We start from the raw sequence: 16,704 nt of genomic DNA, 5'->3' as shown, positions 1-16,704 counted from the left end.
GCTGTGTTCCTTTAAAGGTTTATATTTTCCCTACAGTACGTCCATGTAGGGATGAATCCATTCCAATCCATCATTCCTAAGCGAAGCCTGTGTGAAATTGAAATGTTTCCGAGCCTCTCCATGTGATAAATACTCTCCATTGGTTTTGACTGTAGTAAATTTTGCATGATGAAATGTCTTTTTTATTGAATTGCAATGTATGAAAATGTGATTAATATCTATGAATGAAACGTACAAAATCCTGACGAGTCATGCGGCTGGGTGGCGCAGCGGACTAAGCGCTCGTCACCAATGCAAGAGACACTGGTATCGAATCCGGCTGTCAGCGTTGCCTCCGGCTTGGCCGGCCGTCATACTGGCTCAATTGGCAGAGTCAGCGGGAGGGAAGCCGGTAGGGTGGTATTCTGGTCGTTGTAAACTGCGACTCCTACAGGTCGGTCAGGGCGCCTGCACAGCGAGGGAGGGAGATGGCGAGGGTAGTGTGAGCCTCCCACACGTTACACCTGACTCCGCATGTATTGGAGGGGACATGTGATAGATTCTTCAACCCTCCCTACGACCGACCAGTGGGGGGCACATGTGAGCAACGCCCAGTAAGGGGAGGGGGGAATTGGCATGACTAAATTCGGATGGGAGAAAAACACAGAAAAACAGGAGGAGAAAAAGTGGATTAAAAAAAAATCCTGACGAGTCGAGTGCAGCTGTTTGATCAGAATCACCAGGCAGTTGTGCTTTGGTACTAGAGAGGGTATGCTACCATCCAGGGACGTGCACAGGACTTTAGAGGGGCAGGTGCTCAAAGGCTGAAAAGGGCACGACTATACCTGTGTCTTTTAACACTATGGCGACCGGCGGGGCGCGGCGATTTAGGCCTCAGAGGACAGCAGATTGTAAACAAACCAATGTATACTTTCTAAGAGCTTTATATATAATTTATAGTATTGCTATCTGTCCATTCTCATTGTCACTTGAGTGCATAAACCGTGCCTTCATAATGGCTTAAAGAAAATAAAAATCCATCGGTTGTCATTTTATAGCGTCGTGAATATAAGGTATACATCGTGCTTTTAGTCTAGGCTTTTCTGCAGGAGGCTGCAAAAGAGGCTAAACGTTGGTGCCGTTATATCAAACGCCATTTCTGCTGTATATATACGAATGAAATAAAACAAACTGCGTAGCATCCGGACTATTACAGAGCATCTATGGATGAAATGGGGGCGGCGGGGAACGCAGATTACTATTATTGATTAGCAATACAGTGCGTTCAATATAGCATTTTCATTGATCGATCACGTTACGTTATAAAACAATGTCCAATCCAGCTGTAATTTGGGGTAATATTATCCTACCGTCAGGCCATGTGATTGCCGGCAGCATTTCCTCACCAGTCATCAGATTCTGGTAGATCGATATGCACATTGGCTAATCATAAATCCCATTATTCCACGCTGAAAAAAACGCTTGGCAAGCTGATCCAAGATGGAGGGTCTTCTTTTGGAATCAAGGAACCACAGAACTGTACTTGCATTTTTTTTTTAATCCACATAATGATACTGCAGTGGAGCAATGGTCGCCCCTAAGCGGGTCTGGCCGGTACTGCATGTTTCAAAAATCAAATATGTGAAAAGATCCTGCTAGTGGATCGGGTAAGCGTTACAAATATGGAATAAAACAATAACAACACGTCATGTATATACTCGTGGCTCTGGTCCACAACGCTCTTTAAAAAGGGGGCCCCCTTTTTATGTTTTTTGGTGGGTTTTGGCGATCAAATATTGAATATTGAACTATAATAATCAGTGCAGGAGCTCACTTATCCTTAAAAGACACTTTTATCACTGACTTAAAAGGCCCATACATCTTCATAAATGTTCAGGGGGGAGGGAATAAGTGCTTACCCTACAGACCCCAAGAAGTGCTGTATATTCTGTATTGTTTAATATAAATGCCTTTTTTATTCCAATCCCGATTTGTATTTGAGATTCCCAAATCCCATCGGATTTGACTTCTTCGTGTCCCTCAGTGAGTGTAATACCAGCATTCAACTGTATGCGCCACAGCGGTTTCTATCATCATCATCATCACCACCCACGCTATGCATAAAATATATAGGTCCATGGAGAGGCACGCTGAGGAGGCCGTGCAAACTGCAATGGAATAAATGGTATTTTGGTCTTAAATCATTCATGATTATTTTTGTGTTGCATCATGAAGTGATTGGGGGGAGTGTAACGGACCACTTGAGATTAAATATGTCTAGACAATATCCTTTGCTGTTTACTAAATAATATTCAGTATGTATGTACGCCTTGAAATGACGTGTGGGATTTTACCCGAGTTCGATACCCGTATGCCTATATAAATCTGTCCCTATTGGAGCACCGTTAATCAGTACAGCTGGAAGCACCTGTGAAGTGATGTAGTCGGTCGGCAGCAGGAACGTTTGGTGCGTCTTTGTTTCGCCTTTGTATTCCTGTGCGTCGCAACTTTTATCCTTTTGTATCATGTATTGATCGTGTGTTTTAAACGGAAGAAAGGACCTTTTCGTTTACATTCCTTGGAGAGCGCAACAAGGTATGCTTTGTTGTTTATTTGATTATGATTGTAACTTTGTATAAATGTAATTTGTGAATGAATGATTTTATGTCTTGTGTAAGAATGTAATCCTTGTAGTTTTGATACCAATGTTATTTAGTTTAGTGTTTGTACTGTGCTGTGGAAACCGTTATGTGAAATGTTTGTTTGTCTGTTTATGTACGTTTCCAATGCAGTTTTCACGGTGCTAAGATGACGTCACGGATGGACAAATAAATAAAGATTGTCTTATGCATCAGTCGAGACTCTGTCGTTTGGATCCAAGGGCTGTAACAATGGGGCATCTCTCTATCTTTACCTAATATTTTGATTCTATCCTGACATTTTTCAGTTGGAAAGGCAGTCTACAGTATATGCGTAACGGTAAAAATATATATATATTTTTTTAATCGTTTTCTTATTTTTTTTATTTTTAAAGGGGCACTTTTTTTATGAGGCTCAAAAAGACAGGTGCTCAAGCACCCCTTGGGCTCTATGTGTGCACGTGCCTGCTACCATCTATCAATAAAAGATAAAGATAATATTTATTTATCTACTACTTTTAAACCCTTTCACTGCCACGCTACCAAACGGTTAACCCTTTCACTGCCACAATACACAGAAGATTAACCCTTTCACTGCCTGACACGACAGCCGGTTGTGTGATAGTAAAGGGTTAACCTTCTGTCGTGTGGCAGTGAAAGGGTTAAACACTATGGAAACATGGTGTTCAATAGCAACAATATGCCCTGATGTCTTGTTTTTCTAAATGATTATACTTGCAGTTTTTGCATTGCTTTAGGCTTCAACGGTATAGGCCTACATTCCACGGTGTTCGTCTATTAAAACAGAAAATATATCTACAGCGCAGAAAGCGACAGTAAATCAGCGGCGCTTGAAAGGGACAAATAACCCTACAGGGGAGGAGGCAAAGAGATAGACAAAAGAAACAAGGTCACTTGCTTGATCTCTACCCTTCAGATAAAATATATGGGGCATGTCTTCTAACTTTAGCTGGCATTTGGACGTGTGTCTGGGCAGTAACCTTTGCAGAGCGATGTGGGTAATGGTGACGAGACTTGCTATATTCCAAGGTTAGACAGTAGGGGGCATGCCAGGAATGACGAGGCCACACTATTGGTACGATATGATGAGCGTGTCTATGTTTGAATGTTGGAACTAAACTTCTTTACTCACGATCATTCATATCTTTTGTCTAAGTGAACAATTGGCCCGGGAACATGTATGACCCCTTTGCAGTGTGAGACAGTAGTCGTTTGCTTCAGGCCAACTACTTACCCTGCACCATCAGTTCAGCCGTGGACTCGCTACCGTTGGTTTTAACGGTGTAGTTGCCGCAGTCTTCCTTTGTGGCCTCGTTGATGATCAAAACATGTTTGCAACCGTCTTTCTTGAAGCGGTATTTGAACTTCGACTCGTCGTCTCTCGTCAGTTCCACACCGTCCTTCTCCCTGTAAAGATATCCATATTATTGATTGATTGATTGATTTTATTTGACATAATAAAATACAATACACATGTGCATACAGTATAAAAATATATCAGGATAGCGCAAGAAAGTCCTTAGACTTATTTCCATTGCGGCCCCAAATGAACACCACCGGAAGTTGAGGAATAAACTTTTATGTTTATGTTTATTCGTTAGCCCCGGATAAGTACTGATTGATATTGCTAATCGAAGACAGATTTTTACAAAGTGAAGATGATTCTGAGGAATGGAAATAATAACAGAATGAAGCTATGGTCACTAGATTTAGGTTTATTTTGTTTTGATGTTTTAAATCGATACTGCACATTGTCACACTTTCAATTTGACACAGTTTGTTGTCATGTTTGATTAGAAGTCTCAATATTTTTCTATCCTCGTAATCTTATTCACACTATATGAGTCATTTCCAAATAAATAGACCTATTGATTTGGAAATGACTCATATAGTGTGAATAAGATTACGAGGATAGAAAAATATTGAGACTTCTAAATGTAACATCTATGTTACATTTAGTACCCCCCGCCCACAAACCCACATGTTTTGCATGTTTTCTTTTTACATAGATATAAATAGGCAGACAGGCATTGTTACTGCTGGATATGGGTGTGTACAGTGTATTGGATATGGTTTGCACTACGGTATATTCGCAGTTACTCTGTCATTCAGGTAGGGGGCACATGGGACATGCAGAAAGTGGCTCCGGTGACCTTTTCATTGGGCTGATAAACGACTGCTTGCTCGTGACCCAACACACCAGATATTCCCGGCTGCAGCGGATGCAGCACATGTCTGTCAGTCAGCCACGAAGGTGATGACTAACATGTCATCTATATACAGAGCAGATCTGTCTTGGATCTGTCTTTCATTTGCCAAAAATCTCCAAACCTCCAGGTAAGCTGGCTGGCTGGCTGGCTACCCCCAGCAAGATTTGGGTTTGGGTGAATCTGTAAATTGGTAACTAATTTAGTCTTGTGACTGCTACATGCCAGTAAATTACTACTACTACTACTACTACTACTACTACTACTACTACTACTACTACTACTACTACTACTACTACTACTACTACTACTACTACTACTACTACTGCTACTGCTACTACTACTACTACTACTACTACTACTACTACTACTACTACTACTACTACTACTATACAATGAGAGACGAAAATGTCATCTATCGGATGTCTGTGGAATGCCCTCTGGCAGGCGCTAGATCCTGGGAGGAAGTACGGAACATATAAACATAAGCTTCTTCTACAGGCAATCCAACAACTGACCTAAAAACCTCTGGCCTTCTGATACTACTTCATCCATTGAAGGAAGTGTGGACTTTGACTTTGTCTACAACAACAACAACAAAAAGCTAGCCTAGTTAGAGCCGGCCCTGGATACATGCCAGTGGGGAATCTGGATATACAGTATGTATGATTTATGTGAACAACTGTGTACTGTATATCCTATGTCTTAACATGCACTTGATGCCTGCACTAAAGTTTGGGGGCTACTGGCTGGCAAAGGTTAAGCCACTGAAGCACCACAACCACCCACCACAGAACCACCCACCACACAACCCACCACCACACAACCACCCACCACACAACCCACCACCACACAACCCACCACCACACAACCCCCACCACACAACCCACCACCACACAACCCCCACCACACAACCCACCACCACACAACCACCACCACACAACCCCCACCACACAACCCACCACCACACAACCCCCACCACACAACCCACCACCACACAACCCCCACCACACAACCCACCACCACACAACCACCACCACACAACCCCCCACCACACAACCCCCCACCAACCCCTGTATGCTTTGCCGCTAAGATGGAAAATAAAGCCCAGCCATAAAATGCACCTACATATTGCGGCCTGCTGGTGCTAATGTTAGCTGCTAGCATCCATCACTAACATTAAGCTAAAAGCTAGAGGCGATCAGTAGCCTACTACTTGGCAAAGATAAGCTAACTCTACCCGGGGTCAGCCCTATGTTCCCACATTTCTAAGATTTTTCTCAAAATTAGACCCTATGTTCCCACAGCCCAATGGTCCCACAGCCCTATGTTCTCACATTTCTAAGATTCTTCTCAAAATTAGGCCCTATGTTCCCACAGCCCTATGTTCCCACATTTCTAAGATTCTTCAAAAAATTAGGCCCTATGTTCCCACAGCCCTATGTTCCCACATTTCTAAGATTCTTCAAAAAATTAGGCCCTATGTTCTCACAGCCCAATGGTCCCACAGCCCTATGTTCCCGAATGAACCTTCTACTATTACTACAATTGGATAATAGGTTGGGTGTAATTGGCTACCAAAAAGAGAAAGGGGGATCAAATAAAAAAAAATGTATCCTCTTTTTCTCCGCCTGATTTTCTATGCTTTTCCTCCCATCCCAATTTAGTCGTTATGCCAATTCCCCCCCCCCCCCCCTCCCCTACCTGGTCATTGTGCGCATGTTCCCCCTACTGGTCGGTACAAGGGAGCCCTGAGGTCTACCACATGCTTCCTCCGACACATGCGGAGACAGCCAGCGGCTCTCTTTTCACCTGGCAGCGAGGACTCTCATTGGTGAAGTGTAACGCGTGGGAGGTCACGCTGCCTTCACCACTTCCTGCCTTTCGCTGAGCAGGCGCCCAGACCTGACCTGACGCTGTCCACAACGCCAGATTACCACCCACGACTTCCCTCCCGCTAACTCAGCCAAACGAGTTAGTATGGCGATCGGCCCAAGCCGCAGGCAATGCTGACTCCGGGAGTCAAGACCAGTGGCGTCGTTAGCCCTGGGCTTCCGGGGCTTTAGCCCCGGATGTTTTTCTCCTAGCCCCGGATCTAAAAAAAAAAAAAAAAAAAAAAAATGTTTACATTTTTTTTTTTTTTTTTTTTACTTTTTTTTTTTTTTTTTATGTCAGCATCCCCATTGTCTTTGCTGAATGTTTGTTAGTGTTTGGTATTTTTTGTTGGTTTTTAGTACTTTTAAACATTTTTAGTAAGTAGTTTTCATTTGATCCTATAATTTTTCATTCACCGATTTGTGGACTTTTTTTTTAGTGTCCTGAAAGGCGCCTTATAAATCAAATGCATTATTATTATTATTATTATTATTATTATTATTATTATTATTATTATTATTATTATTATTATTATTATTATTATTATTATTATTATTATTATTATTATTATTATTATTATTATTATTATTATTATTATTATTATTATTATTATTATTATTATTATTATTATTATTATTATCATCATCATCCAGGAGGGAAAAGACACTTTGGATAGTAGGGACTGCATCTCTGCCTGTCCTGACCAGGAAACACTTTGCAACTGTGATCTCCTCTGGCAATAGTTGGATATTGTAATGTGTGGCGAGGGGTTGCAGCAATTCCACTGAGAGAAACTGGTCTGAGGCTGGATAACATGCCTGTATGCCTCTCATAAGTTGTTATCCAACTCATGAGAACCTGCTCTCAAGCTCTGGATAGAACAGTCTCTGTCTCAGCTGATCTCTTGAGCTGAGGTCTGAGCTTGTGCCACAAGATGCCATTACATATGGCCTTTGTCCTGTCATACATGTCCACTGCCATCTCTGAGGTGCGATAACCTTTGAGTGTGTCCTGCACTGTGCTTTTAAATAGTACAGATAGGTATTGAAGATGTGCACTTTAACGCAGCAGCACCTGGAGCCTCCATACCCATGTCCAGTGTCCACTGACAAAGACATGCTCATGATACTGTGATAAACTATAATAAGCTTTAATCGAACCCTGGTTCATTTCCTCGGATAGTCCGGTTGGTTTGGGGTGGTGTGAAAGCTCATTCACTCTTGCAAGTGAACCCTGCATTTGAGATGTGAATGCAAAGCGGACCAAAGGCAGGAAAATACCCAAAAATCTAATATCTTTTTTATGAGACTTTTTTTTTCGATTGCTTAAGCATGATTTTTAAAACGGGGCCCGGTGTTTCAAAACACACAATTAGCACAACCACACACACAATTATCAGAACACCTCAGATCCTTTGCTAAATTAAACACTTGTCAAAACCATACACTAATTTAAAAAAACTACATTTTGTTACTATATGAAACACACGTTTATATGACTTAATTCTGTTTGAACCAGTTACTCACACTGCTGTGCTTAACCTAAAACACATTTAGCTATTCTACTTCTCAGTGATTAGAGTACTGTAAGTGAAGTACGCAGAGAATGTGCAAATATACAATAAATTCACCAAACACTACACAAGACCAATGCTGTAGACTGATGAAAATATTATTTATTTATCTACATATACCCAAATCAATGATGCAGACTGCTGGAAAAAAAACATTTTCTCTCCATATACCCAAATCAATGATGCAGACTGATGAAAATATAAATTTTCTCGCCATATAACCAAATCAGTCAACATTTCAACATGGAGAATCACAACAAAACATGTCCCAGTTTTCATGCTACTATGTGCATAACACTGTAAGCTCAGCAGATATCAGACAAACATAAAATACTGTATCCAGTAGGCCTACAGGTTAAAATTACAGTAAAACAAAAACAATTTTGAAAAAATTTAAATAGAGTACAGAAAATACTAGACATTATCTCTTTGCCTAGCTGGATCTGGCAAGATACTTTTTTGCTCTGTGTATTGTTTTGCAAAAAGTGTGAGGCTGACATTGTGCTTATAGAGGTGCAAATCTGGGCCAATGTTTTGCTCCTTGAGTGTAATGTTTTGATAATTGTGTAATACTTTTGATTTGAGTGTTTATGCAATTGAAGAAAACTGTAAAGACTAGAGATTAACTGTTTATTTCTTTTGTACATAGGCTGTGCATATGTTTGTTTGTTTGTTTATTTGCTTATGTGTATGATTCTTAACTGTTTTTATTTTGTTATTGGTGTATATGTGTGTATGTATGTACAGTATATGTATATATATATATGTGTATATATGTATATTTGTACTCCTGTTGGGGCCTCTTGGACCAGATCAATGTTTTATCTGGCTAAATAAAGGTTAAATAAATAAATAAGAAACTGATGATTTGGTCCTGTTAACTTTGAATTTTCTATGGGGACTGCCCAGATCCCTCTCATGGACATGGACCTCACTTTGAGAACCTCTAATGATTCTAGTTCTTCAGTATTCATCTCTAATTACTCTAAAATTGCGTATTACTGTGTTTAAAAAAAAAAAAAAAAAAAAGGGGGGGGGGGGGGGGGGGGAAACCCCCCTCCACCCCCCTGGGCTGAAGCCCCCAATGTTTTCTAACCCTAAAAACGCCCCTGGTCAAGTCCGCAGCCTCTTGCATTGGTGACGAGCACAATCTCCGCTACGCCACCCGACCGCCCCGTAAAGGGGGATCAAATCTGATCAAATTTATGAAAAAAGGAAACGTGGGAACATAGGGCTTTGGGAACATATTGTAGGGCTGTGGGAACATAGGCATGCTCCCCTGTACCCCCAGGCTGTGTCTTTGCTTCAATAAGGGTGACTAAACAGCAGTAAATACACGTTAGTAAAGATGCAAAAGGAAACAAAGCAAGGAAATCGATGATGAATTGATATCTAACGCAAGCAACTGATGATGATGCAGAGTGAATGTAGCGTTAGCTGCTGAGTTTGTGCAGCAGCTACTCAGATGCTCTGATCCAGGGTTCCTTCCCACAGACATTGCAAAATGAAATTCAAGGACTTTCAAGTATTTTTCCAAGCACTATTTATTTTAAAAGGGCATTTAAAAGGATCCAATTAACTTTGAAATGCTGTTTTTTATAGAAAAATAAATCGGATCCAATATCTATGCCTTAAAACCAATTTCCGGCAATTAGTTACACTTTAAATAAAAAATATTGTATTTCTTGATTCTGAATTCTTTTATCATGGATGAACAAAACGTTCAATGCGAATGGTTTATTTGAATTTCAAGGACTTTTTAAGCACCTTGTTAAAAATGTTGCTGTTTTCAAGGAATTCCAGGCCTTGCCTTTTTTTTATCAAGTACTTTAAGCACTTCAAGGACCTTGTGCGACCCCTATATGGTCAGTCAGTCAGTCAGTCAGTCAGTCAGTCAGTCAGTCAGTCAGTCAGTCAGTCAGTCAGTCAGTCAGTCAGTCAGTCAGTCAGTCAGTCACTCACTCACTCACTCACTCACTCACTCACTCACTCACTCACTCACTCACTCACTCACTCACTCACTCACTCACTCACTCACTCACTCACTCACTGAGTGACAGAGACTGGGGTCTCCCCGGTTCCGTAAACATTTTTATTATATATATATTTCTCATTTATCAACACATAACAAAAGTTGTTTTGCTCATAGCAACCGTCATTTCTTACAAAATGGAAGACAAAATTGGCCATTCTAAACATTCCATGAAAGGACTCTATTTGAAACTTGAAAAATGTAGAAATGCCTTAGAACGCAAATCAGCAATAGCTGTGACTGTGTACATGCATGCATATGTGTGTGCATTCACACAGACACACACACACACACACACACACACACACACACACACACACACACACACACACACACACACACACACACACACACACACACACACACACACACACACACACACACACACACACACACACACACACACACACACACTAGTATACGTGACAGCTTTCAATGGTAAACGTGACAGCTTTCAATGGTAAACGTGACAGCTTTCAATGGTAAACGTGACAGCTTTCAATGGTAAACGTGACAGCTTTCAATGGTAAATGTGACAGATTTTCACTAGTATACGTGACAGCTTTTCACTAGTAGCCTATACATCACAGCTTTTCACTAGTATACGTGACACCTACGTGAGACTGCAATTCGAAACTGGCCCCTACAAATGTCCTAACCTAGTTGTACAGTAAATTACCAAGTAAGGCTTTGTCAATATTCCAATGTACAGTGTAAAATGTGTGTGTGTCCCCTTCCCAACCCCCCCCCCCCCCCCCCCCCACCTCCAATGTACAGCCCTCACCCAACCCACCCAACCCCACCCCACCCAACCAACCTCCTCCAATGTACAGTTTCTATGCCAAATGTATATACACTCCTTTTCTGGACACTTTTGTATCACAAACAGTACTGTATTTGCAAATCTGATATGTCATAAATGTATAGATGTAGCAGTACTGTCTATCTGTATGTCATGTATGTCATATATGTTATGATGAATTGAAAATGGGGGACCCTGATGTAAACAAGACGAAAGTCTTTCTCTGGTCTGCATCCCCTTAACAATTGTATGTATTGAGCTGTACTGTACTGTACCCATTCTGCAATCTGTTAATAAACTTTTCAATCAATCAATCAATCAATCAATCAATCAAGCTTTTCACTAGTATACGTGACAGCTTTTCACTAGTATACGTGACAGCTTTTTACTAGTATACGTGACAGCTTTCAATGGTATACGTGACAGCTTTTCATCTCAATAGTATTATCCTAAACGGCCCCTCACACACACACACACACACACACACACACACACACACACACACACACACACACACACACACACACACACACACACACACACACACACACACACACACACACACACACACACACACACACACACACACACACACACACACACAAACACAAACACAATTTCAGCCTCCTATGGTGAAAACTGTGGCTAGAGGGTGGGGACACTTTCCAAGCAACCAACAGAGTGAGCTAGGCTGCTGGTCCGAGAAGACTTTCATTACCATTTGACGTGGGCTCCTTCCTCCGAAACCTCACACTCCAGCTCCACCCTCTCGCCCTTCATCACCATTTGATCGTCTAGATTCTTCAGGATCAGGACGGGAGGTTCTAGGGACGACAAGCAGAGAACACTGAGAAACATGGCGCTCTGTGGACCTCGAGTCACCGTCTCATATCGTACTGCAGCATGTTGTCCCGTTGTGTTGTTCAGTCTTGGATGCTGTGAAGTGCTCATACTGTATGATATGATATGATACATTTATCTATATTGCGCCCCTCAACCAATAGTTACATCGGCCCGGGTCACAGCCCGGGAAGAAAGAAAAACAGAATGAACAATACGAAAACAGAAAGAAATACATGCAGGCCAACCAAGGCAGCAGATAGAGAACGGACGGACATAATACACCAGTCATACTACAATACAAAACTTGCTCATGGATTTTTTTATGGCGAAAATGTGGGTTTTGAGCATGGCCTTTAAAGTCCGGAGAGTGCTTGCAGATTTTAAGTTGACTGTACCTTGTACAAACAGCTCAGTGGTGGTCTTCTCCTCCCCCACCACACAGCAGTACGCTGCATCATCTGCCAGCGAGCAGTTGTTGATGGTGAGGTAGCGCATGTTGCCCACGCTCTCAAAGATATACCTGGACAACGGACAGCAAAGCTTTTGTCACAAACTAAACCTATAAAAAAAAGTTTTATTTAAAAAGTTCAGATTTTCTTATTTGCTCATAGACTATTTTTTCCCCCTTGATACAAATGTAACCGAGTGGATTTGAACCTGGGACCATAGGATCCACAGGTGGCTGCACTAAGTTCAAGTTCAAGTTTTTTATTTGTCATCAGGGGCATTGCAGGTAATGACATTCTTGTGTTTCGAGCTCAGACTCAACAGTGCTCAATTAAGAAACAACATAAGTAGTAGTAGTAAGATCAAATAAAAGATGAGGCAAGATCAAATAAAAGATATATAAAAGATATATATTAAATAAGATAAGATTAAATAAGATAGTCAATTATTTGACTGTGGCGACTCGTAGTTTACACTAACAACCCAGACAGGGTTCGGTTGGTAAAGTGACAGAAATGGGGGGGGGGGGGGGGGTTCACATACAGCTAATTTGTGAGCTCTAAAAGAACTCCAAATATGCAGGCAAACTTCACCATCGTATCGTTGTTACTTGTTTTACATTAACGAGGGCACTTACTTGCTAGTAATGGAATGGAATGACGAGGTATCGAGTCCATCCACATGTCGAGGGTATAGAGGGATGAGAGGGAGAAATGAGATGAGATGGCATTAGGCATAATTAAGAGTAGACCATTCATTTGTTTCATGCTTCATGATGTAAAGGTATGTTTGTTTTGAGGTAATCCGCATCTGACCAGCACATTTGGGTATGTTGGCTGTCATTGGTCATGCCTACTCTTGGTGGAAAGCACAGTTTGCTATTAAAATTGTAGGCAGGACTCTTGAATTGTTACAATTTATGTCAAGCAATTGCTTTCCAGCACTGGTCGCCATTGACCATAAACACTATTTTGAAAAGTTACGTTTGATCAGTCCTCAGGCATGCCCCTTCAGTCTTGATGATTTCCCCACTTCCATAGCTGGACATAATATTACACTCATGAATCTCTGAATGACCTAATTACACTTTCTGGGACTTGATTTTCTGCTTCCTTGCTGTATATGTACGCTAGGCTCCGCTTGCTTCATATCACAGCTGGGCAAATCAACTTTAGATCTCCCGTGTGACGGTAAAATCCGGGCCACTTACTTATCTGTCAAACACTTATTACTCCAAAGTTGTTGAAATGGTCCAACTTCTCGAAGAGAAGAGAATAAGAGAAAAGTTACGTGTGATCAGTCTGTTTACTGGCTGCTGTCATGATGAATTTAATGCAATTTGGAGTGAAAATAATGAATTTTATGTTCTAATCAAGATGTCAACCACCAGACAGACTCTCTCCACTGACATTTTGACAAGTTGGACAATTTCAACAAATTCAGGGTGTGTTTGACAAATAAGTGACCCGGATGTTATGTTTAGGTCATATAAAATGCTTCCGAGTTAAGTCAAATACTCTGTACCGTTGTCCGGGACATCTAAAGTTAATTTCACTTCTATGTTAATTTGCCCGGCTGTGATATGAAGCAAAGCAAAGCATGTAAAATAGGTTATTTAATTATATATTTATAATTGTTATTTGATTCGTTTTTTAGTTCCTTGTTTTTATTGTATGTGTTTATCCCAAATAAAAAAAAGTGTGATCAAAAAAAAGCAAAGCATATAAAACATTATACAGCAGGGAACCAGCAAAGACTTGATTTATATCTATTTGTTTTGTCCCAAAGTTGTAGATTTGCTTATTCCCCAAAGTTGTCCTCCTCCATAAATGGTGATCACAGCACAGTGTTGATGCCATGATGCCGGTCTGATGTACGAGAGGCGAAGGAAGCTAAGCTGTCCCTTGTAGCAGTATCCACCTTCCAGATGGCGTAATGTCCTTTCCATTCTTCAGCCATTTCACCTCTGCGTCTGCGTTCGCCACCTCGATGGCTATCTTGATCTTATGGCCTTTCTCCACTTGGTAGGCTGGGTCCAGCTTCTTGAGGAAAGCTAGAATAAGGAAGAATGTTCAATTATCAGTTGTGGTTTTATAGCCTACTGTCGTCGACTGCTGCCGATTATTTTCTTAATGGCGTCAAATCAAGTAGAGTGGGGCCCATTAAACTTTCCCGACATTATGGGGAAAGTACCGTCCAGAGTCAGACAAGAAGATAGATACCAATTTCCTCTCTGTGCGTTCAGTAGAAAGCTATCCGCGTGCAAGCTAGCCTAGCTTAGCACAAATTAATGGAAGCGGATACGGATCAGCTAACCTAGTTTCAAGTTTCAAGTTTGTTTATTATTTGTCATAATAAAATACAGAATACTTTATGATGAAATGCTTGTTTCTGTATGAGCCCCTGAGAGTGTGCTACGTACAGTTCAGTCAATATATATACAATATACAATACAGAGTAGTGAGGTACAATGCAGAAATGAAATGAGGTACAACACTTAGGATAAGGTGCAAATGAGGTATGAATGTAGTGCAAATCTCTTTAATAATAGATCAATATTTATTTATTTATTTTTATTTATCCTTTATTAATCCAGGAATGTCCCATTGAGATACAAGATCTCTTCTTCCAGGGAGTCCTGAAATATAAAGTGTGTTAAAGTGTCTAGTGTCTAGCCTGTTAAGCTGTAGGAATATTTCGCCTAAAGGTACATGCCTAAGTAAATGGAAGATTGCTCCACTTCTGCAAGGTCAATTGGTATCTAGGGACCTGGGGGTATGTATTTCCAGTGTCAGAAATATTGTGTATGTTACTAGGCTGAGTAAATTGTAATGAAGAAAAGGAGAATATAAATTATGATTTATGATTTTTGCATCTTTGATCATGTTAAATCTGCAGGGTACGAGAAAATGCTCACTGAGCTCATTCACCACCTTATTGAGATCATGTGTAGAAAAAGTCTAAGGAAATGAATAAAGGGGAAGATGATTAAACAGAAGGATTTGTAGATACAGTAATTATTGATAATCGATTTTAATTATAAATTCATATTTGACCTTGAACTTGACCTTAGGGAAAATGCTCCTCTTTCCAATGGCAGGGTTGAATCTGGATTTAGTCATTTCCTTGCGGTTTTTACGATAATTAGCATTTTCCGATAAATTCAGATTTCCGATCAATCGTATAAAACATCGGTAAAAATAAAAATATACACTTTGACTACTGTTTTTGATAGGGTTATTGTCTTTACTCTTGGCTACAAAAAAAAATATTTAAAAACATTAACCTCTTAACATCCAAGGGCCCACATGTGGACGATTCTTTGCCGACCTCTAGTGGCTCGGGTGTGCATTTCTTTTAATACATTATATAGATAGAATTAAAGCCCTATTTGTTGCCTGTCGATTGCCCCATCCGTTCAGCGGTTCTCGAGTTACATGCCGATATGTGAGGCGTGCCCCAAAGTACGCAAAAGTACACATTACCACCCCCCGACTCCCGGGGCTCTAGCTCCGTCAATCATTTGGCGATCTCGAAAATCTTTGCACAGGGTTGTAGCCAATGAGTGTGGCTTTCCAATGATACCCCATGATATGATAATTGGGGATCTAATACGGTCTCTATTGATTGATTTATGATAAAGAAAAGCAGGGTCCCCCTATAGGGGGACCTTAAGGCTTAACAGGCTAGCTGTTGGCCAAAACACCTCTCCCGGGTTTTTTTTTATTGATATTTTTCCCCCTCCATTTTTTCCTCCGATTTTCTCCCATCCCAATGTTAGTCGTATGCCAATTCCCAATCCCCTTCCTGGTCGCTGCACACTTACCCCCCACAGTCAGATCATCTGGGAGAGTGGAGGCTACCACGTGCTTCCTCCGACACACGTCCAGCCAATCAACCGCTTCTTTTCACCTGGCAGCGCGGATCCTCCCTGAGAGGGCGTAGCGTGTGGAAGGATCACACTATGCCACTCAGGTCCTATCCGCGCTTAGCAGGCGCCCCGACCGAACTGTAGGAGTCGCTGTTTACAACGACCCGGACCCACCCCGCCAGCTTCTCCCACCCTCTAATACTGCCAATTGTATTAGTGTGAACGGCCAGCCAAGCTGGTGACAACCCCGGAGCTGTGAGCTGGATTTCCAGTTCACAGCTCCGGGGTTGGTGACGAACGCAATCTCCGCTACGCCACCTAACCGCTTCTCCCGGGGTTTTAAGCTATGCTAGTGGTCCGTATCCATTAATCTGTGCTAAGCTAGGCTAGCCTGCACCCGGATTTTTTTTTTACT

General features: G+C 41.3%; 1 protein-coding gene across 1 annotated transcript in view; it reads right to left on the bottom strand.

The window, feature by feature from the left end:
* The window catches only part of mybpc3 (myosin binding protein C3), a gene marked incomplete at its 5' end in the record, with an annotated part of 145,178 nt that overhangs the window by 72,178 nt on the left and 56,296 nt on the right, over positions 1-16,704 (bottom strand). The window contains 4 exons of the mRNA XM_084308237.1: positions 3,874-4,046; positions 11,847-11,952; positions 12,367-12,491; positions 14,339-14,471. Coding sequence (XP_084164363.1) covers positions 3,874-4,046; positions 11,847-11,952; positions 12,367-12,491; positions 14,339-14,471 — 537 coding nt within the window. The remainder of the gene's footprint in view (positions 1-3,873; positions 4,047-11,846; positions 11,953-12,366; positions 12,492-14,338; positions 14,472-16,704) is intronic.

Source organism: Notolepis coatsorum (assembly GCF_963971535.1).
Source record: "Notolepis coatsorum genome assembly, chromosome: 2".
Taxonomy (NCBI): Eukaryota; Metazoa; Chordata; class Actinopteri; order Aulopiformes; family Paralepididae; genus Notolepis; species Notolepis coatsorum.
This window is presented reverse-complemented; position numbering and strand designations above follow the sequence as displayed.